The sequence below is a fragment of the Rhinopithecus bieti genome, unplaced genomic scaffold (genome assembly GCF_001698545.2).
Source record: "Rhinopithecus bieti isolate Rb0 unplaced genomic scaffold, ASM169854v2 scaffold_2254, whole genome shotgun sequence".
Taxonomy (NCBI): domain Eukaryota; kingdom Metazoa; phylum Chordata; class Mammalia; order Primates; family Cercopithecidae; genus Rhinopithecus; species Rhinopithecus bieti.
Window position 1 is genome coordinate 3,405,132 of NW_016803982.1, and position 23,791 is coordinate 3,428,922.

At 44.3% G+C, this 23,791-nt stretch overlaps 1 protein-coding gene across 6 annotated transcripts in view; it reads right to left on the bottom strand.

Annotated features, from left to right (window-relative positions):
* CLYBL (citramalyl-CoA lyase) overlaps positions 1 to 23,791 on the bottom strand; it is a 305,257-nt gene that overhangs the window by 34,347 nt on the left and 247,119 nt on the right. For all 6 annotated transcript variants that reach the window (XM_017861863.1, XM_017861866.1, XM_017861876.1 and 3 more), the window contains exon 3: positions 296 to 484. In XM_017861863.1, the coding sequence (XP_017717352.1) occupies positions 296 to 484 (189 nt within the window). The remainder of the gene's footprint in view (positions 1 to 295; positions 485 to 23,791) is intronic.

Consider the following 23,791-nt stretch of genomic DNA (forward strand, 5'->3'; position numbering starts at 1 on the left):
CCCAGGCTGGAGTGCAGTGGCGCAATCTCGGCTCACTGCAAGCCCCGCCTCCCGGGTTCCCGCCATTCTCATGCCTCAGCCTCCCGAGTAGCTGGGACTACAGGTGCCCGCCACCACGCCCAGCTAATTTTTTGTGTTTTTAGTAGAGACGGGGTTTCACCGTGTTAGCCAGGATGGTCTCGATCTCCTGACCTCGTGATCCGCCCGCCTCGGCCTCCCAAAGTGCTGGGATTATAGGCGTGAGCCACCGCGCCCGGCCTCTCCTGAGTCTTAAAGCAAAGCATTAGCTACTCACCCACTGGATTTCTTCAGGACTTTCCACCTTTGGTAGCATCAGGCTGGAAGGAAGGACCCGGGATTGCAAAAGGGTCTCTAGGTCTTCTTCTGCCAGACCGCTGGAAACGGAGTTGACTCTCACACATTTTTCAGTAGGGCCCAGATCAAAGTCTTCAAGAGTTTTTACAATTCTCAGTCGAGCTTCATTCTATAAGTGTCAATAAAAGTTTATTGTTATTTTTATCATTGAGGGGAGCACCATCAAATCGTTTATGAAACTGTTACATGGATTCAGAGTCTGAACACCACTACTCTATCTACACATTTCCTGTCCACCAAACAAGTAATATTTGAAAGAAGTCGTCCAGTCTGAAAGGTGAGCAGTTGATTTCTAGGCTTCATTCGCCATAGCTGTAACATAGCCGAGACACACTGCAATGCTACAGTGGGAGTGTCGTCTTTCTCATTAGCATTGCTTCCCAATTGGAAGGGGAAAATAGTTAATGGGTAATTTTTCACTGATTGAGCATTAACTAAGTGCTAAGCGTGGTTCTATGTTCTTTACCTGCACTTTCTCATTTAATAAACATAAGAAATTGGCTAACATCTAGATTGTGGCCATCTCGTCTGTCAGCTTCTTCACATTAGGGAAAAAATAAGGATTTTTCTTTTTCCACATGCATCATGCTTTTTTTTACTCACTATTTTATTGCAACTGAGTTGAATCTTGACATTCAATTAAGAAGATGCTCACAGGAATCTGACAATGCATACTATAAAAAAAGCTCCCACTTCTTCAGGTGGAAGGCAAGGAATCCCTTCATGAAGGGCTTGACAAATACATTTTTTTCTTTGACTTGACAGGCTCTGCTCCACAGTTCAGAAAAGTTGAAAGGCTGAAAGTCTGCTTCAGTATTTGAACTGTCCCCAGAAAAACTATATGAAACCAAGTATGTTATTTATTGGTTTCAGCTTGGGGGTGATGAAGGTGGGCTGGGGGAGAGAAAGAAGTGCATGGAAAGGGTGAGGGCTGGAGTCAAGAGAAAGAAAGCACTTGGGGTCATTACTTCCTGCCAATTTCAGTTTCAAAAGCAAACTCCTCCAACTTGCCAACAGCCCTCAACAAATTCTCATTGTCAGAATGAACACTTATCAAAAGTAGTTTCATTTGGGAAGGGTTTTTATGATACTAATAAAACTTTAAAGCTTCTCACTGCTGATGAATGTAGTTTAAAAAAAAGTCTCAACAATACATAGCCATTTGAAAAGCAATACTGATCTAGAAAAATAGCAAACCAAAGTAGAGACAAAAAAGAATCATTTAAGCCAATATTGAGTCTTAAGTCCAAGCAACAAGACAACCCAGGACAGTAGATTTAAACCAGACAGATGTGGGTGTATGAGCGGGGAGGAGCAAGGAAGGCTTCCAAATGTGGTCTGAGTTAAACAATGTGAGGAAATGGTAGCTTAGAGTTGTCAGGTCAGATGGAAAGAGTACCTAAGACAGTTTAGGACCACTCTGTGAAGTCCTGATTTACCGAGCTTCAGCTACCAATAATTAGGCCAAGCTTAGACAAAAGCAACAGAGAGCTCAGACTAGCCAAAGTCAGAGATGATGCATCCAACAATGGCTTGGTTCCACATCATACCTTTGTTTTTTTTTTTTTTTTTTTTTTTTTTTGAGACAGAGTCTCGCTCTGTCGCCCGGACTGGAGTGCAGTGGCCGGATCTCAGCTCACTGCAAGCTCCGCCTCCCAGGTTTACGCCATTCTCCTGCCTCAGCCTCCCGAGTAGCTGGGACTACAGGCGCCCGCCACCTCGCCCGGCTAGTTTTTTGTATTTTTTAGTAGAGACAGGGTTTCACCGTGTTAGCCAGGATGGTCTTGATCTCCTGACCTCGTGATCCGCCTGTCTCGGCCTCCCAAAGTGCTGGGATTACAGGCTTGAGCCACCGCGCCCGGCCCATACCTTTGTTTTATTCCATAGACATAAAACTCGCCCACTTGCTCTACCATGCGCTCTTTTTTTTTTTTTTTTTTTTNCTTCTCTTATATAGAAGATGTGATTTGCTTATAAAGACGTCATAAATAGGTTTCTTTAATTTTTTTTTTTGTCTGCTAAGATTTAGAAAGCAACATTGGATCTTTGTGTAAAGACGATCTCTTTTACAAATAAGAGAATCATATCTAGCTTTTTTTTTCTTTTTTCTTTTTTTTTGGCTGAGGCGGAGTTTTACTCTGTCGTCCAGGCTGGAGTGCAGTGGCGCAATCTCTGCTCACTGCAGCCTTCACCTCCTAGGTTCAAGCAGTTCTCCTGCCTCAGCCTCCCGAGTAGCTGAGCCTACAGGCACCCACCACCACACTCAGCTAAGTTTTGTATCTTTAGTAGAGAAGAGGTTTCACTGTGTTGGCCAGGCTGATCTCGAATTCCTGATCTCAGGTGATCCACCCGCCTCAGCCTCCCAAAGTGCTGGGATTACAGGTGTGAGCCATGGCACCCGGCCCTAAATACGAAAATCTTGAAGGTGAAGGGCAGAAGTTAGTTCAGTATCTTGGCTCTAAAGCCGTCTAGAGCTGCTGGGAGAAATACTTGAGTTCTGGCCCGGCACGGTGGCTCACACCTGTAATCCCAGCACTTTGGGAGGCTGAGGGGACGGATCGCCTGAGGTCAAGAGTTCGAGACTGGCTTGGCCAACATGGTGAAACCCCATCTCTACTAAAAATACAAAAATTAGCCGGGCGTGGTAGCATGTACCTGTAGTTCCAGCTACTCGGGAGGCTGAGGCAGGAGAATCGCTTGAACCCAGGAGGAAGAGGTTGCAGTGAGCCGACACTACACTTCTGCACTCCAGCACAGGACACAGAGCAAGACTTCATCTCAAAAATGAAAACAAGCAAAATAAAAAACTCTTCCAGCTTTTTCAAAGGCACATTTAGATCCATGGCTGTGGACAATCTAAAGCATGTTCTGCTCTGTGTAGCCTATGCAGCTACAAAAAAAACGAGATTGCTGGAGTTTGGCAACATAACTTTCAGGTTCCCTTTTAATAGCTAAGTCAACCTTGCAAAGAGTCTACTGGGACAGTATGAATGGAAAACTGAAGGGAACTCACTCGATTTTTTAGGCCATATTACATTTTAAAGCTTAAATTATTTGAGTCATCTTCTCCATCATCTAATTTGCATGTGTGTTCAAGGATGCGGGATCCCTGGCAACATCAACTTCCTAAATTGTTTTTTTTTTTTTTTTTTTTTTTGAGACAGAGTCTCGCTCTGTCGCCCAGGCTGGAGTGCAGTGGCCGGATCTCAGCTCACTGCAAGCTCCACCTCCCGGGTTTACGCCATTCTCCTGCCTCAGCCTCCCGAGTAGCTGGGACTACAGGCGCCCGCCACCTCGCCCGGCTAGTTTTTTGTATTTTTTAGTAGAGACAGGGTTTCACCGGGTTAGCCAGGATGGTCTCGATCTCCCGACCTCGTGATCTGCCCGTCTCGGCCTCCCAAAGTGCTGGGATTACAGGCTTGAGCCACCGTGCCCGGCCCCCCTAAATTGTTAATGTTGGTTGGTGTCAAACAAAATCTGATCTCGAAGCTGTTTGGCTTCACTTGGATTTGAAGGGACTGTTTGTTCAAAGCTCATGTTCTAAACCTGTTTGCGATTTTTATCTAAAGTCAGATTGCCATGGTTTCAGCACATTCCAGTTTACTTAGCAAAATTTGGCCCTTGTGAAATTGGCTGCAAATGAGGTACCTAATTCCAATTTTAGCCATAATCTGATTAGTACTTTTCATATTATAATAATGAGCAGTGAATACTCAGCATTTAAAAACTTTTGGCTCAGAATGAAAACCAAGCTCTTTCCACTTCATCATTCTGTACATTTCCAAAAACAGAGGATGGCTTTTGAGGTATATTGCCATACAACACCCTTATTAACAGGCTGTTGCTTGTTACAATTTACATAAACCAAGTGTGCATCCCTCTGGTATATATCTCAAAACACTCAACAACTTCAGTGAATTTACCCCAACCAACGAGCATGTTGAATTTTTTTTTTCTTTTTGGTATTTTCAGGGTGAAATATGTGACTGTGCTAGCAAACACGCCCATGCCATCTGTTGGGTTGGGAGGAAGGCAGTTTCTAAGAACAATTAAGTTTAGTTCTGGGTGTGCAGTTCGAGAGGGTCACAGTCCACCCAGTTGTGAAAAGAAACAAATTCTGTTCATTTTATTCTCTCACTTGTTCCCTCTCTCTCTGCAACACACTGTACTTCTTGCTAACAGCGCTCTCAGCTCTCTCTCATCTCCACCACCTCGTCCTTCACGCTTCACACTTTCCTTCGTTTTTTCTCTCTTTCTTTGGCTCCTGGCTGGCTCTGACCATCCCTCCAATATCCATCTTAGGTGGATTAGCAAGAGGCCGTCTGGCTGACCCCGGCTCTCAGAGGGGCTCTCAGGGTGATCTCCTACGATTATTGGGAGGTAAGTGCTTCCTGGAGAAAGGAGAAAAAGGAAATTAAGGTAAAAGAGGCCACCCCAAAAAGAGCTTTTATGGGGGCTTTTATATTCTGGGAGCAATACAGGTTGCTTAAAATGAGGTTTCAGGGGGACTGCATTCTAAATATGTTAATGCTACAGGGCAGCCTCGGTGAGCCACTCTCACTGTGGAATGAACTTGTCCCCCAAGATCTGACAAGCTGGAAATGACTGAATAATGGAATTAAGGTCTTTATCAACAGTTACATTAGACCTTTGAAGTACCATAGTGTGTTCTGGATCATGTTTGATTCCAGAGGTGGACTCTGCCCAGGTCATAGAGGAAGTTGGCACAGATTACAATCTTTGCAGACCCCCATTCTAAAAAGTGGTGTTCCCAAAGTTGCTGCATTCAATCGGTATTTCGTGCCATGCTGCTCAGTGCAGTGGACCAGTGGCTAATAAACTTGTCCTTATCCATAAGCCACCGTATTATGTGACTCTGTCTGGGCCAGGAACCAAGGCGTGCTATGATTTCAGAGACTGGATTCCTATCACCTGGGGAAGAGACACGCTCTGGTGACGTAAGAAAGCGGAGAAATCAACCATCACCAAAACCTGCAGACTCTGAAATTAAAGGAGAAAATATGCGTGCAGTTGGTTCAATTGGCACCCATTAAAGCTAATAACTAATCATCCTCGCAAGTTTCTAGCTCAGAATGATCAAATCTGCAAAGAAAACAACATCCGTCCACTTTTACACTCCAGTGGAAGAGGTGGTCCCTCGCGGCAGGGCGGCACAGTCTCGCCATCTGGAGAATAAATCGAGTGTGAAGTACAGTATAGTTTGGGACCAAGCTCCGTGGCGGCAGCTCAGCAGTCAGTTCATTAGTTCCAAACTTCCAGGGATTAGAGCGGCATCAATTCTACTGTCGGATAGGATGAGACAGACAGGATACGAGATTCAAGGGGGACTGTGACAACCAAGAGGAGCCCCTTGGGCTTATTTATAAAACTACAAAGTATAAACATACCCCAATAAGTGCCTTAAATAATAGCATTATCACAGTTTCATAACATCTGAATTATCACCTTTCCCTTCGCCTCCCGGCCCCCGATTCAAACCTTGAATGTTAATGTATAGTTGTTTTCAGAGGAAATGGCAGAGACAGCCCTGGGTGCAACAGGAACAACGAGAAGGCTACGTGCAACCCAAGATTGGGTAATTAAGAAATAGGAAAGACTTTCTAGACTCCAGGGAGATCCACAACATTTGTGATTAAAGAAAAGTACAATGAATATTTTCATCCTGCAAAAGGCAATTGCCATGCCACGTATTCAAAAACGTCAGTAAATTCTATCCCTTCTGAATTTGTCCATCTCATCCAATTTTCATTTTATCTAATGTGTAAAATGATGTCATATCACGGGCATGAAGTGGTCCAAATTTTAAGCAGAAAGTCCCAGGAGCATCTCTATGAAAATCTTACTGAAAATGTCAAGATCAAGTTTGGTTTAAAATAAAAACTGGAATGAATTTATTCTAGTTAAGGATCGCCTTTTCATATAACTTTTCATCAATTTGTATTTAAAAACAGCATTGCTTATGACATAGAAGATCATCGCTAGTCAATTATATTGAATTTTTCTCATAAATCTATACAAATTTACTGTAATAATGATCACAGAGACTGTTGTAGTGAGTACATTGAAAAAAAGGCAAATGAATTCTCACTGATTATTACAACCTGGTCGCGTGTTTCATCAAGCAAGGTGAGTGTTGAGTTTTCTATCCCATTATTTTTTCCACATGAAAAAGAAAACTTGGTTTGCCTGTTTTTGAAAAAAAGAAAACCTACAACTATATCGAGTATAATGTATGTTAACTGGCTTAAAACTGTATGTGCTGATTCATCTTACAAAGCGTTACATGCCAGGCACCCTGTTTACTCTGAAAATGTAGATTTTGGCAGAGCAAAGTTTTTGATATGTTAATCATGAAACATACATTAAAACACAGGTTTATAGTGAAATGCTAAATTGGCTTTCATTCAAAAGACTAAGAAGGCTGAGGATGTGTATAGATGGGTAGCTTATAATATATAATTGGTAATTCTGCCCTTCAGAGATGTAATTGAAAAAGAGAGAAACTTACCAAAAAACTCCAACACTAAAATACAAGAAATCTATGAAAAGAATTTGTTTTGAAGGTCTCCAACCAATTAAAAATATTTTTAAAGATGTTAGAACAATGGCTTCGAGTCATACAAACCTATACATTTGTCAGAATTCATAGAACATATACTTTAAATTTGTGCATTTCATTGTATATAAATTTCACCTCAAAAGCACAAAGAGAACTGTAAACAAATATTGAACTCCAGTCACTCATATGCCTGCAGGAGTACTTAAGGGGAAGTGTACTGCTGTCTGCAATTTACTTTGAAATGGATATATTAATACGAAGCAAATTGATGGATGGAGAGAGGGATGAATGGATGGTCAGATACAGATTAAGTCACGCAGAGTAAACATTAATGGGAGAATACAGGAGGTGCGTATATGGGTTTCTACTGTACAATCTTCCAACTTTTCTGATGCTTGAAATTTCTGTAATAAAATGTAGGGGGAGGCCGGGCGCGGTGGCTCAAGCCTGTAATCCCAGCACTTTGGGAGGCCGAGACGGGCGGATCACAAGGTCAGGAGATCAAGATCATCCTGGCTAACACAGTGAAACCCCGTCTCTACTAAAAAATACAAAAAACTAGCCGGGCGAGGTGGCGGGAACCTGTAGTCCCAGCTACTCCGGAGGCTGAGGCAGGAGAATGGCGTGAACTCGGGAGGCGGAGCTTGCAGTGAGCTGAGATCAGGCCACTGCACTCCAGCCCGGGCGACAGAGCGAGACTCCGTCTCAAAAAAAAAGAAAAAAAAAATGTGGGGGGAAAAGTTACCCTAAAACATTGACAAGTTTTGGAGCTGATTGATGCGTATATGGGAGTTCTTTACACTACTCTCTTTACATTTGCATATGTTTGAATATTTCCACAATAAAAAGTTAAAAACTATTCTAGTTAATGACTGAAACATCACTGTAGTTGTTATTTGTGAGAAATAATTTTGGTGACAATTATTTTTAGGTTTGTGATTTTGATAACAGCTTTAATGAGATAAAGTTCACATGACATACAATTTACCTATGTGTACAATTCAGTGGCTGTTAGTGTATTCATAGAGTTGTACAGCCATTACCACAGTCAATTTTAGAACATAAGCCAGGCGTGGTGGCACACACCTGTAGTCTCAGCTGTTTGGGAGGCTGCAGTGGGAGGACCACTTGAGCCCAGGAGTTTGAGGCTGCAGTAAACTATGATTGCACCACTGCATTCTAGGCTAGGTGACAAAGCAACACTGCCTGAAAAACAACAACAAAAAAGGTATGTATCACCCCGAAAAGAAACCTCATACTTCTTAGCAAGTTACTCCTATTTCCCCAACCCTCCCAGACCTAGGCAACCACTATTCTACTTTCTGCCTCTATAGATTTGCTTATTCTGGAATGTATAAATGGAACTACGGAATAAGTAGTCTTCTCTGACTGCCTTCTTTCACTTAGTATGCTTCAAGATTCATTCATGTTGTAGCACCTATCCATACTTATTCTTTTTTATTGCCAAAGTATATTCTCTTGTACAGATAGGTCACATTTTGTCCACTGTTAGTTAATGGACACCTGGCTTGTTTCCACTTTGTGGCTATTATGAGAAATGCTGCCATGGACATTCATGTACAGGTTTTTATATGGACATAGGTTTTCATTTCTCTTGGGCGTATACTTAAGAGAAAGTAGAATTCCTGGGTCCTATGGTAACTGTATGTTTGACCTTTTGAGAAACTGTCTGCTATTTTCCAAAGTGGCTAAGCCAATTTCCTCTCCCACCAGCTGTGTGTGAGGGTTCCTTTCCACATGCTCGCCGACACTTACTACCATGTGTCTTTTTTATTCTAGTCATCCTCATGGGTATCACCAAGTGGTCTCTCATTGTAGTTTTGATTTGTGTTTCTCTGATGACTAATGATGTTGAGAATCCTTTCATGTGCTTATTGGCCATTTTTATATCTACTTTGGTGAACTATTTAAATCCTTAGCCCATTAAAAAATTGGGGCTATAGGCCGGGCGCGGTGTCTCACGCCTGTAATTCCACCACTTTGGGAGGCTGAGGCGGGCGGATCACGAGGTCAGGAGACCGAGACCATCCTGGCTAACACGGTGAAACCCTGTCTCTACTAAAATACAAAAAATTAGCCGGGCGTGGTGGCGGCGCCTGTAGTCCCAGCTACTCAGGAGGTTGAGGCAGGAGAATGGCGTGAACCTGGGAGGCGGAGCTTGCAGTGAGCCGAGATTGCGCCACTGCCCTCCAGCCTGGGCGACAGAGCGAGACTCCGTCTCAAAAAAAAAAAAAAATTGGGGCTATATATATAAAATAAAGTTTTCCTTTTAAATTATCTTTAAATGGACAATGTGGCACCGATTACTTATGCAACATTGTCAACCATCACCACTATTTCCCAAACTTTTTTTTTTTTTTGAGGTGGAGTTTCATTCTTGTTGCCCAGGCTGGAGTGCAATGGCGTGATCTTGGCTCACTGTAACCTTCGCCTCCCGTATTCAAGTGATTCTCCTGCCTCAACCTCCTGAGTAGCTGGGATTACAGGTGTCCGCCACCACACCCAGCTAATTTTTGTATTTTTAGTAGAGACAGGGTTTTGCCATGTTGGCAAGGCTGGTCTCAAACTCCTGACCTCAGGTGATCCACTCAGCCTCCCAAAGTGCTGGGATTACAGGCATGAGCCACCACACCCGGCCTATTTCCAAAACTTTTAATCACCTGAAACAGAAACTCCATAACCATTAAGCATCAACACTCTATTTTCCCCTGCCCCAGCTCCTGGTAACCCCTAAGTTACTTTCTGTACCCATGAATTTGTCGCTTCTAGATATTTCCTATGAGTGAAATAATACTTGTTCTTTGGTTCTGGTTACTTCACTAAGCATAATAATGTTTTAAGGTTCATTCATGTCCTAGCATGTATCCAAACTTCACTCATTTTTATGGCTGAATAATATTCCATTTTATGTCTATTCCACATTTTGTTCATTCATTTGTTGGCAGACATTTGGGTTGCTTCATAATTGGTTATTGTGAATAATGCTGCTATGAACACTGGCATATGGGTTTCTCTTTCAGTCCCTCTTTTCAATTCTTTTGGGCATATACCTAGGAGTAGAATTGCTGGATCACATAGTAATTGTATGTTTAGCTTTTTAAGGAACTGCCAAACTGTTTTCCACAGTGGCTGTACCATTTTGCCTTCCCATCAGCAGTGCACCAGGATTCATATTTCTCCACATCCTCACCAACACTTGCTATTTTCTGTTTTACTGATACAGTGTTTGTTTTTGGTCACAGCCATCCTAGTGGATGTGATGTGGTCGCTCAGTGGGTTTTGTTTTGCATTTCTCCAAATGGCTAATGATGCTGAGCATCTCTGTGTGTGCTTATTGGTCATCTGTTTTTATCTTCTTTGGATAATGTCTATTCAAGTCCCTTGTCCACTTTTAAACAGGCCTGTTTGTCTTTTTGTTGTTGAGTTATAACAACACCATATAACAGTTCTTTAGATATTCTGGATATCAAATCCTTATCAGATAGATGACTTGAAAATGTTTTCTTCCATTCTGTAGCTATCTTTTCATTTTCTTGATGGTGTCCTATAAAGCACAGAAGTTACAATTTTACTAAAGTCCAATTATCTATTTTTCTTCTGTTGATTGCACTTTTGCTATCATCTTGAGACCACTGACTGCCTAATCAAAGGTCACAAGATATATGCCTATGTCTTTCTCTAGGAGTTCAATAGTTTTAGCTATAACATTTAGCTCTTTGATACATTTTGAGTATATATATTTGCATATGGTGTGGGTTAGGGGGGATTGTGATATTTTTGTTTTGTATTTTCACTCTATTTTTCAACAAAAATACAATGCAATTCCCAGGGGAGAGAAAACTCCAGTGGAAAGAAGGGGCTTACTTCCATCTGCCTCCTTGCCTGCCTTGCCCTGGCCCTGACTGGCAACTGGCTGGTGCTGGCTCTCTGCTGCCATAGCCTTATCCATCAGCTTCCCCTCTCTTCCTCCTCTTTACCTTGCCCTTTTTCCATCTCCTCCTGGTGCATTTTCCTTAACTATATGTGCCAGTCCTTTGGTATTTCTGTGAAGACCTTGACAGGCATCGTTACGGGCCTCTGAGGCACCTCCGTCTCAAACTCACAGGGCAGTGTGAAGCTGGTGCTGAGAAGATGCCCCTGGTGGGCAGGCACTGCTGATGTTTTATGATTCAGGAGTGTGGCTTTGAGGTACACTTTGCACAGATTTTTTTAAAGAGACAGGGTCTTGCTGTATCAGCCAGGCTGCAGAGCAGTGGCAGGATCACGGCTCACTGCTGCCTTGAACTCCCAGGCCCCAGCAATCTGCCCGCCTCGGCCTCCTGAGTAGCTACGACTACAGGCATGCACCACCATACCCAGATAATTATTTGTATTTTTTGTAGAGCAGTGTCTCCCTATGTTGCCCAGGCTGGTCTTGAACTCCCAGGCTCAAGCAATCCTCCCACCACGGCCTCCCGAGTAACTGGGACTACAGACATGCACTACCACACTTGGCTGCACACAACTTTTAAAAAAGACAAAGTATTTATGTACCACAAGCTTACATTGTCTTTCTCAAGTTTTTTTTTTTTTTTCTCTCTCTTTTTTCTTTTTTTGAGGTGGAGTCTCGCTGTGTCTCTCAGGCTGGAGTGCAATGGCAGGATCTCAGCTCACTGCAACCTCCACCTCCCGAGTTCAAGCGATTCTCCTGCCTCAGCCTCCCAAGTAACTGAGATTACAGGTGCCCGCCACCATGCCTGGCTAATTTTTGTATTTTTAGTAGAGATGGGGTTTCACCATGTTGGCCAGGCTGGTCTCAAACTCCCAGCCTCAGGTGATCTGCCTGCCTTGGTCTCCCACAGTGCTCAGGCATCTTTCTCAGTACTATTAACAACCGCCACGCTCAGAATTGTCTGTGGTTGTGGAATCTGCTAGCTCATGGCTCTTCCCACTTTTACTCTGTGTTTTCACAGCCTCAGAGGGGCAAAGTTAGAATTTCTGGTTTCTAGCAGGGCAGCAGGGAGCCGGGACAATCTGTGGGCAGAGGAATGGGAGTGGTGCCTGCTGTCTCCGAGGGGTCCCAGGGAATAGGTGGCAGAAGGATCCAGAGGAAAACTGAAAAACGCAATCACTCATCTGGTTGTTTTATGTACTTACGGCCAAACATCCAGATACTTGAAGGCATTTAGATAACAGAGGATGTGTCCTTTTTTGTGTGATTCCCAAGAGAAAACTTCCTGAATACCATGCCCAGATTCTGCCTGATGACCCTGGTCTGGTACATTTAAAACTTTTATCCAGAGGGATTAATCAAATGCAATCCACTGCACCAGGTGCTGGGGACAGGTGTGGGGGATAGGGAAAAGATCCATAAATCACTCCCTGTTAAAGTCTGGGAATTTATCATCCACTTGTGGCGATGAAAGCCCCATGTAATGAGAAGTGAAGTAACAGTTGGAGTTGGTGGAACAGATCCTGGGGCCCTTGGGACTTAGAAGCAGGGGATGGCACCTCAGGCTGAGAAGGGGGTTGCAGGAGGGGAGTCTGGGACTCAGGTGGCCTCTGAAGACTGAACAAGATTTCAGTAAGTGCAGAGGAGGTGAGAGAGCCAGAAATGGTCAAAGGGTAGCGGCAGGAACAGTAAGGGAACAGCAAGGCGATGATTTGTACATATGAGGCTATGGAGGGAGGGAGCTTGAACACGGAGACAGACAAAACAGGCAGACAGAGAGACAGGCAGACAATGGAGAGCCCCGAAGGGTAGGGGCAGCCCAGGGCTTAGAGACACAAGGGATGAAGCTCCATTCCATGGGGGAGAAAGGACCATGGTGGTGACAGGTCATGACTCGCAGCTCAGTTGAGAAGCATCTCTGAGAAGCTGCCCTGCAGCCCTGCCTGCCTTCGGGAGGATCCACCCTCAAGCTGGGGGTGAGGGGGTGTCCCTGCTTACTCCACCTGCCCAAGAGTTCCATCCTTCGAAGGAGGGTCTGGAGCCCCAAAGCTACTCAGTTTTGTCTTTGGAATGGGTGTCTGTACGTGGGTTTCTGATTTGGGGTCCTCAGTCCAGGGCACTGAAAGAGTTCCGGAAGTCCCAGAGTAGTGGCACGCAGACCTGCTCCCTGGCACGTGCCTTCTAATTGGTCTCGCTTAGCCCGTCCTCAGTGAGGAAAGAGAAGGTAGCTGCCTTCCCCAACCGACTGGTACAAAGTACAGCCTGGAGCAAAGCTGCTCTCTCTCTCTCAACTCGCTATATTTATGTTTCCCCCCTTCTCTGGGTTAGAGGAGGTAATTAACTGTTTTGGTTTAAAAGCCTCCTGCTGGGTCTCAGTCTGCGTGGGAGAATAAAAGTAAACAAGCAAAAGAGAACAGTGTCATCAAAGGACCTCGCACCTACCTTTCTTCATTATGAGGATGAAAACATGCCTTTTTCCACGGGTGCCATGAATTCCTGTGCAGGGCAGGGTCCGCGGGCCTTTCACTCTTTTTAATGGTAAATCAAGAGTGATTGGCTCATAATTTAATGGGGCAGCTTTGCCATGGTTCTAGATACACATCAGATAACAGACACGTCACCTGTCTCTGGCCTGAGCAGTTTAGAGGGATACTCACAACGTCTTTCAGCCAGTGACTCCCTCTAGTTCTCCACTGACCTAATACACATTACTGGAAACCAATCCAAATTGTCCCCTTCACACAGATATCAAAAACCAATTTGTTAAAAAAAAAAAAAAAAAAAAAAGCAAACCTTTTTTCGTTTCTGTGGAGGAAAACACTCATTTCCCTGCCCATCACCAATTTTTGCAGGTACAAGTTGGGCCCGCTTCTTTCTGAGGATGCCCTAAGGTGGGTTATGACGGACTCAGCTGTGCCCATGTTGCTGTGGGAGACTCCTGTCTGCATGCCAGCTGCTTCTACAACACTTCTCTAAGGTGCTGACATAAAGAATCTTGTCTTCGTAAGTCGATTATAAAGTTTATCCATAGAAGTATAAATGTCTAATGACAAAACACACATAGCCTTGCAATTAAACAAACTGAGCCAATGCTAATTTCAGCCAGCGGCAGAAGCCAGTCCTTGACTTCTTGTCTTTTGGATGAAGCGCTGCCTTGTGTGGCAGAGCAGCATCCCAAACAAGGATTCTTTAGATTCAGCAGCATGCTAATTAGTCTCTTCCCGGAAGACACGAATGAAGAAATCAGGTAACACAATCAGCTATGTGATGGCAGGAATAGAACACAAAGAAATACTTCTTGCAGGTACGTGATACTGCATCATTATTTTCACAAACTATATTTAAAGTAGACAGGACTTTAAAACAAAAAGTAATAAAGAATACCTCCACACAGGCAGAGCTTGCAGTGAGCCGAGATTGTACCACTGCACTCCAGCCTGGGTGACAGAGCGAGACTCCGTCTCAAAAAAAAAAAAATCTCCACACAGTATTTGGTAATGTTGGTAATATCCATCAACATTCATAATGTTGGTTCCACCTTTGCGCGTTTTCATTTCTGTTGCTTAAATATATACTGTGTCCTTTAGATCATTTATTTTATTTATTTATTTTGTAGAGACAGGGTCTTGCTCTGCTGGCCCAGGCTGGAGTGCAGTGGCTATTCACAGGCACAATCAGAGTTCACTACAGCCTCGTGCTCCCCTATTTATTTATATTTATTATTGGTTGTTTTGCTTCCTAATTATTTCCCAAAGGAAACTATAACTGAAAAGTGGCTTTGTTTCTTTCAGATGGCAAATGTATAGGGATTTTTCAGGGTAGCACTTTTCCATCCTATTCTTCGTCAATTTTATTTTCTTCCAAAATCAACAAGGAAAAGAAAAATATCATGTGGAAAAAACAGAAAACGGAGAAGAAGGACAGCCAGAAGGACACTTAATTTTTTAAAAAAAAGGCAGACTGAGGATCGCTGGAGAATGGGGACTGTTACAGCTAAGGGCCCCCCAGCAAGGACCAGCCCCCTCCCCTCCCCGGAGGTGGCTTTTCTTCGCAGCCTGTCGCGGTGTGCCACAGTTCCTCTGAAGATGTGTATCGTGGAGCAAGTGGCAGAGCCTGCGTCACGCCACCTCACTCACAAACACTGGGAGCTTCCGATCTTCTATAATTAAATGTTTTCCTCGAGCAAATGCTACTAAAACAATGCCGTGGCTGGCGCCGCATTTGATTTCCATGGCGCTTTCCACCTTCTCCTCTTGCCAGCTCTTCACATCGACTGTCTCTGCAGCTTCATTCCTTCACTGGTGCCAGGCAGGCAGGCGCACTGCACAACCACTTGGGTTTTTCTTCCCTCTTTTTGCGCCCGGTAAATTTTCATAAAGCATTTAACGTGAGAACAAGCAGGTTAATTTCCCGTGCCGTTGAGCCAGGCGCCCTGCAACACTGCCATGTTTTGGCTTCTGAGTCAGAGGCCTCGGTCCCAGTGGCGAGAACTCTTGCCAGAGCTTTCTCTGTGCAGACACCAGGTGTGATTTAGCATAACAGATTGTGTGGACGCTCAACTGCTTCTCTAAACCGTGCGTCAGAACGAAATTGTATCCTTCATGCAAGATGAAGATGAAAGTCTCCTGGGCTGGAAGTTCTACCAGGAAGGGCCTCTGGACATACAGGAAGTGGGAAAATCACCCCACCTTACAACACATGCCTAGTTTCAGGACCACTAATGTTCTCCTTCACAATATCAGTACCTGGTTAAAATCCCCCATCATATCACAATGCTGTTTTCCTCTGATAGTAGGTAGGCAATGAAGGATTTTTGAAAAATATACAAAGAGGATGGAAAAAATGGAATTGTAAGGAAATTTAAAACCTCATTGAATCTGGTCTTTGATACCTACTTAGTCAATGACTTGGGCCATGCATGAAACCCTGGTTGACAGTGACTTTGAATGCAGACGCGCTAGGTGTCAGCTCTCAGGCTATGGGGAAGACTTTCAGGGAAGAAGCCGAGCTTTGTGGCTGCCACAGGGTAGACCTGAGATGAGAACGGCCTGTTTTCGAAGATGGCAAGATTAGTGTGCCTCGAGAGAAGGGCAGGCCCGAAGCTGAGACACAGGTCACCCCACGGGGAGAGTGACTGAAGTCACAAGAGGACACCGAAGATGATTTGAGGACAAGCTTAGCAAACACGACTGCCGGGATCACCAGTCTTTTTATCCAGACCGCTGCCAGGGGGATTGTAACACTTAGTGATGTACAGGCAGCTAACAGAGAGGACCAATGGTGTCCCAGTGGTGTGCCAACACCAGGGGCTTAGGGATAAAATACATGTGCTCGGACGTTCAAAATCACCTGATAACGATGATGTCAATATATACATAGTCCTTTTCTAACTTTTCAAAGGGCTTTCATGCCTGTGATTTCATTTGCCCTCACAACAGTCCTGCAGTGTGGACAGCACAGATTTTATTATCCACATCTGCCTGAAGAACAGAGAGGTTAGGAGACTTCTCTGGAATCCAGACAACTAGGCAGCAGTTGAGCTGAGGCAGAACTCCCATCTCGGGCTCCCAATCTTGCATTTGTCTGCAGAAGCCCTCCTTACACCCTCGAGGGTCAGTGAGTTACCTGATAGCCTGTAATAAACGATTTTGTTTTCTGCTTACACTCAGTAAACTAAATTCTGTGGTTAGCTGCCAGCAGCCCCGGCCACTAGAGCGACCACAGTGCACATGTGTTCTGTCACCTGCCTTTTTTACTCAGCCACAAGTAGGGTATCTCTCTATGCGGGACGTGATCTGCACAATCATTTGTAATGACTTCCAAGAATTCTATTGCATGGATAGGCCAATTACCTATGGAGTAAGATTTAATTTTTTGGCCAGGCATGGTGGCTCATGCCTGTAATCTCAGCACTTTGGGAGGCCGAGGTGGGTAGATCACCTGAGGTCAGGAGTTCGACAGCCTGGCCAAGAGGGTGAAACCCCATCTCTACTAAAAATACAAAAATTAGCCAGAAGTGGTGGTGCATGCCTGTAATGCACGCCTGTAATCCCAGCTACTTGGGAGGCTGAGGCAGGAGAATCGCTTGAACCCAGGAGGCGGAGGTTGCAGTGAGCCAAGATCACGCGACTGCACTCCAGCCTGGGTGACAGAGCAAAGCTCCATCCAAAAAAAAAAAAAATTAATTTTTCCCCAGCAAACATATAATGTTTGCCATTAATATGTTCATTTCATTCAAGAAATATTTATCGAATATGCTTTATGTGCCAGCTACCATTTTAGGTAATGGAGAGAGCTCCCTGCCTACATGCAACTTATATTCCGGCCAGGAAAACAGCTAAGAAACAAGTAAGCCAATAAACAATTGTAGGCTGTGAAACTATGAAGATAGCAGAATTAACTAATGGGATAGGAGTGATGGGGGTGTAGTGCCTGAGACAGCGTGGCAAGACAGCAGCTTCTTTGGGGATGTGACAGTTGCCCTGATTCCTGAAAGATGAGAAACCTAGCTGCAACAAATACCCCAGAACATTCATCTTAGAGTCCTTGTCTGACTCTTCCCTTAGGGCAAATCCCGGAAGTGGAAATGCCAGGCTAAATTACCTGCTCACTGAGGCTCCAAAGGAATGACCGTGAGGCTCTAACTCTCACAGCCTCCTGCAAGCCATCCTGCTTCAAGTCCTCACTGTGCTGATGGCTGCCCGTGTACGACAAAGGGACAGTCTCTAACCTCATTGTGCCTCAGTTTCCTCATGTGAAAGATGGGGATAAGAATAGTGCTTGACTCGAGGGTTGGTGAGTATCGAAATCGTGTCACGTAAATGGTTAATAAATGTTAGGTTAAAAAAATGCCTTTTTTTCCCCCCAAGGGATAGGGTTTTGCTATGTTGCCCAGACTGGAGGGCAGCGGCTATTTATAAGCTCCATGACAGCTTGCTGCTGCCTCAAACTCCTGGGCTCAAGGGATCCTCCTGCTCAGCCTCCAGAGTAGCTGGGACCAGAGGCAGACACCACCGGGTCTGGCTAATATATCCCTGTTTTAACATGTAAACTAAAATTGCTTTTTTTAGAAAAAGGGCTGTACAGATTTGCTTTTTTTAGAAAAAGGGCTGTACAGATTTAAACTCCCATTTCTTTGTGCACACCCACTTGGGGTTGGTTCTGAGTTCATATTCGGTTGGCCCTGTTTTCAGTAACCAGATGTCCTCACGCCAGCACTCTGGCCACACTGAGGACTGGGAAGATGGCTTATAGCTCTTGTGTCCTTAATGCCTGACCAAAAGGAAAGAACAGGGAGCTGGTCTTTTGGCACCGGGGAGGAGTCCCAGAAGGGGCCAAGCAACTCACAGACAATGAGAGGCAGCCTGTTCACTGATGGGGTTCAGGACATACTACCCCGAAATATACATTTGAGAAAACAGCAGAAGCAGGAAGGTCTTTCTCTCACCCTTCCCCCACCCTTCTCCCCAAAGCAGTCAAAAACTTCCATTCCAGAGGTGCCCTCTCTATACCTGAAGGAAAGGAACATCCTTATCTTTGAAGACACAGAGATGCCAAGAAGAACCTGAACAAACAGGCCTTGCTAAATTCCCCTTGGTTTATTACTGTTAGATCATGCCCCCCTCGTCCAATCACACTTCTACATGACTGTCAACTTGCATCAAATCTAAGCATAGAAATACATAGGTGTTCCAGCTGGGCATGGGGGCTCACGCCTGTAATCCCAGCACTTAGGGAGGCCAAGGTGGGCAGATCACCTGAGGTCAGGAGTTGGAGACCAGCCTGGTCAACATGGTGAAACCTTATCTGTACTGGAAATACAAAAATTAGCCCTGGGTGTGGTGGTATGCCCCAGTAATCCTAGCTACTCAGGAGGCTCAGGCAGGAGAATCTCTCGAACCCGGGAGGTGGAGGTTGCAGTGAGCTGAGATCAAGCCGATGCACTCCAGCCTGCGCGACAAAGTGAGACCCTGTCTCGGGGGGGAAAAAAAAGAAAAGAAAGAAAAAAAAAAATACATAGGTGTTCCTGTTTCTTTGGGTCTTATTTGGGAAGGTTCCCATGTTGTCACATAAAGCTTAAAGTAATGTGTGTGGCTGGGCACAGTGGCTCACGCCTGTAATGCCAACACTTTGGGAGGCTGAGGCAGGCAGATCACCTGAGGTCAGGAATTCAAGACCAGCCTGGCCAATATGGCGAAACCCTGTCTCTACTAAAAATATAAAAATTAGCTGGGTGAGGTGACATGCGCCTGTACTTCCAGGGAACTTGGGAGGCTGAGGCAGGAGAATTGCTTGAACCCGGGAGGCGGAGGTTGCAGTGAGCTGAGACTGCCCCACTGCACTCCGGCCTGGGTGACAGGCTAAGACTGTCTATAAATAAATAAATAAATAAATAAATAAATAAAAGTAATGTGTGTGTTTTTCTCTTGTTAATCTTTCATTATAGGTACCTCAGTTATGAACCTTAAGATGGGTGAGGAAAATGTATTACTTTTTCTCTCCTACGACATCTAGTTTTAGACCTCCCATTTTGTATGAAATCAGATCTTAAAGATCTAGAGTCTACTTTCCTCTGAGCACCATGCTCTTCAGGTTGCTGAATTCTTCAGGAATCCAGGTAGGCCTACTAGGCTCTCCACCTCTCCATAAAAAGTTACAAAGAGCAACCTGCTCAATGCTTTTGTTCCAAATTAGAAACCTTAAGTCCTGAAACAGTTTCTCAGCAGAAACACAGGCTATAGGTTGCACATGGTCCTTGACTCATTGCAGTGTGAAAGTACTTCATAACAGTATGAAATGTGACCACATTCCATTTCTTCTTCTGTCTATCTGCTGCTGTTATGGTTTAGGAGAGATAAATGATTTTAAAAAGATATAAATCTGGACTGTGTGTAAGCTGATTTCTTAAACCATATTTAATATGTTTGGGCAACAAACACTACCTTGGTACTGTTTAACTAAGAAGGCAGTAGGGAATACGTTTTTCTGCCTTTTTTCATATGCATATGTAACCTTTTTTTTTTTTTTTTTTTTGAGACAGGGTCTCACTCTGTCACCCAGGCTGGAGTGCAGTGGTACGATCACAGCTCACTGCAGCCTTGACCTCCTGGGCTCAGGTGATCCTACCACCTTCCAGGTAGCTGGGACTACAGGCACATGCCACCAGACCTGGTTAATTTTTTGTAGAGACAGGGTTTCGCCATATTGCCTAGGCTGGTCTCTAACTCTTGCGCCCAAGCGATTCCCCTGCCTCAACCTCCCAAAGTGCTGGGGTTACAGGTGTGAGCCACTGTACCTGGCCTTTTTGTTTTTGTTAAATTTATTTTTAACAGAGACAGGCTGTCGCTATGTTGCCCAGGCTGGCCTTGAACTCTTGGCCTCGAGTGATCCTCCCACCTCAGCCTCCCGAAGTACTGGGATTACAGGCATGAGCCACCGTGCCTGGCCTGCATAGGTAACCTTTTTGAATGGAGGTGGTTATGATTAAGATGGGTGAATTGTATACAGTGAATTTATTATTTATTTTAAGGAAATGAGAGCAAGGGTTCAGGAGGAGAATTAAGGGATGAGGACCACAAGGAAAGAGTCCCCAAGGTCTCCTGGTGTCTCTGACCATTGCCGGGTTGTTAGTCTTGTCTCTATAACCAGATAGATGAGACAGACATTGAGGTTGGGACTGTGTTTGAAGCCCTCAGAGTTCCCAGCATGGGGTGGGACAGAGTAGCTGCCCTACCTGGGAACTATATGCTCATAAGATAGAGACTAGAAGGATGGTTACCAGAGGCTGGGAAGGGATGAGGGGAGTGAGTGGGGGGTGGGGTGGGTGGGAAGTGGGGTTGGTTAATGAGTAACAAAAAAAACCATATGCCATCAGATATGTAACAAGAAACAAGTATTTGAATAGAACAGCAAGGGAAACTATTTTTAATTGTACATTTAAAAATAACCTAGAAGAGTAATAACTGGATTGTTTGTAATACAAAGGATAGAATGCTTGAAGGGATGGAATACCCTATTTCCCATGATGTGATTATTGCTTTGCATGCCTGAATCAAAGTATCCATGTACCCATAAATAATATATACTACTTGTACCCAACAAAATTTTTTTTTTTTTTTTTTTTTTTTTTTTTTGAGACGGAGTCTCGCTCTGTCACCCAGGCTGGAGTGCTGTGCCTGGATCTCACTCACTGCAAGCTCCGCCTCCTGGGTTACCCATTCTCCTGCCTCATCGCTCCGGGTAGCTAGGACTACAGGCGCCGCCACCTCGCCCGCCTAGTTTTTTTGTAGTTTTTAGTGAGAACGGGTTCAGCCATGTTACCAGAGGTCGCGATCTCTGACTGTGATCCGCCCTCTCGGCCTCCAAATGCTGGATACAGGCTTGAGCCACTGTGCCCGGCCTCACAAAATTTTTTTAAAAGATTAACTGGGGAGTCAGATGGAGAATCTATTCCATGCCCCCCCACCACCACCACTCTGATCTGTCTCTTGCCCATACCCACACCCAATGGTGTGTTAACACACACACACACAGACACACACACACACGCACGCGCACGCGCGAAGCATTATTTTCCCGTGTCTGTCAGATTCTTATAGCTAGGATTCTTTCTTGTATTTTGTAAACATGATCAGTAGGTTAGGTCCCGGAGTGAGAATCACAGAATCAGAGTCTTGGAGTTGGGAAGGGTCTTCATAGTTACTTCAGGAGCTCTGCCCAAGGCAAGAGCCCTGCCATCCTCTTGGCAAGTGATGATCTGTTTCTATGTAAACACAGCCACTGGATGGACCTTCAGATACATGAGTGTGGTCCATATGTTTCCCTGGGTCTTCTGTCTTCGAACCCTCCTACTTCTGATCATTGTCACTCTGAAACCCTCTGATACACTTTCAACATCCTCTGCCCTCTTGAGTTGCCCTGCTCTGGACATATCCAGGTTTGGTGATGCCCCTTCTAAACTCTGAGCAGGCACTCCCACTGCTCTTCCAGATGCTATGCCCTGCCTGTAAGTGCATTAATTCCTGGCTGGCTGGCTGGCTACACTGTTGACTCACATGGAGACTGGTAAAAAGGTTTAGTTGATTACAAATATAACTCTTCATCTGCTCAATATGCTTAACAATATGGCCTTTAGTGTAGTCTTCTCAAATCTAACCTTTCTTAATACCAGTTGCTCAGTTTTCCAAAAGGCTTTTAAGAATGTGAAATGTTTGTCAATTTATAGTAATATGGGAAGATTACAATATTTAACAAAAGCCAGTGTTAGTATTCTTCTAAAGCTGAAAAACAATATATGGATTGAGAATTTTCAGCAACCCATTTTATGTGCCTTGAAAAATACGCCACACGGCCGGGCGCGGTGGCTCAAGCCTGTAATCCCAGCACTTTGGGAGGCCGAGACGGGCGGATCACGAGGTCAGGAGATCGAGACCATCCTGGCTAACACGGTGAAACCCCGTCTCTACTAAAAAATACAAAAAACTAGCCGGGCGAGGTGGCGGACGCCTGTAGTCCCAGCTACTCCGGAGGCTGAGGCAGGAGAAGGGCGGGAACCCGGGAGGCGGAGCTTGCAGTGAGCGGAGATCCGGCCACTGCACTCCAGCCTGGGCGACAGAGCAAGACTCCGCCTCAAAAAAAAAAAAAAAAAGAAAAAAAAAAAGAGAAAAAAAAAGAAAAATATGCCACACACGGTGGCATTCCTGAGATAAAAATTGTAGGCATTGGGGCCTCAGTTTCTACAAATGCAAGATAAACTCTAAGGTTCTGTCTGGCTTTAACATCTAACATTCTCTGTATAACCCTCCACTGATCAGTTGTCTCAAGAGAACCCCCCCTCCTCCAAACAATAGAGATACTCACCTTTCTTACTTCTTTTTGAATAAAAATAACATATTGCTGGCCTAATATTTCAACTTACTATGCATTTTATGGTAGGAAAACGCAAAATATCTAATGTTTTGAGTATTCCTTAAATATAAAAGTTTTCAATCTTTTAAAAGTATGTTTTAAACATACTTATGATGTTTGTTATCATAAAATGATAAAAAGTATGTTTTAAACAGTTAACTGAAACTTAATATTTACCTTTATAAATACATCTAATATATAATTACTTACACATATTTGAAGAACAGATAAAACCTATCATTTTTAAGCTATATTAAAGAAGCATTCACAGATATAAAAGCATTGGGATTTTGAGAACTTAAAACCACTTGAGAGAGGAGGGAAAATCAGAGATATCACGTAAAATAGTATTTTAATATACAAAAATGTTTCTCATTTATGGTTAAGAAGCTTAGTACGTGTTTTGGTATGCAGAGATTTCTGTCTTCACTCTCCTTGGGGATATCTGCTTTATTTGGTTCAATGGGTGTGTGGTAGGGCTTGGACACGTGTTTCTTTTTTTTTTTTTTTGAGATGGAGTCTCGCTCTGTTGCCCAGGCTGGAGTGCACTGTAGCCAGGATGGTCTCGACCTCCTATGATCCGCCCGCCTTGGCCTCCCAAAGTGCTGGGATTACATGGACACGCGTTTCTAAAGGCTCCCCTTGTGACCCTGCTGGATGGCCAGGGTTGAAAAGCTGCTGCGCTGGTGCACACATAAATGCCTCACCTGCTGGATAAGCAGCGCCAAGGCACGGGGAAGAAAGGCCTGCCTGAGAAGAGGAACTCAGCAGCCCCTCGAGCACGTGCCATGAATCCTCAAAGAGCATTTCCCCATCACACACATCTCCACGAGGTAGCTCCATTTTGCTAGGTGACATTTCTACTTGCAACACTACTGGCAAATATTGTGGCTGAAGCAAGCTGAAATCATGATAACTTTTGCTCTTGGTTGGTGACCTATGTTATGACCCTTTTTTTTTTTTTTTTTTTTTTTTTG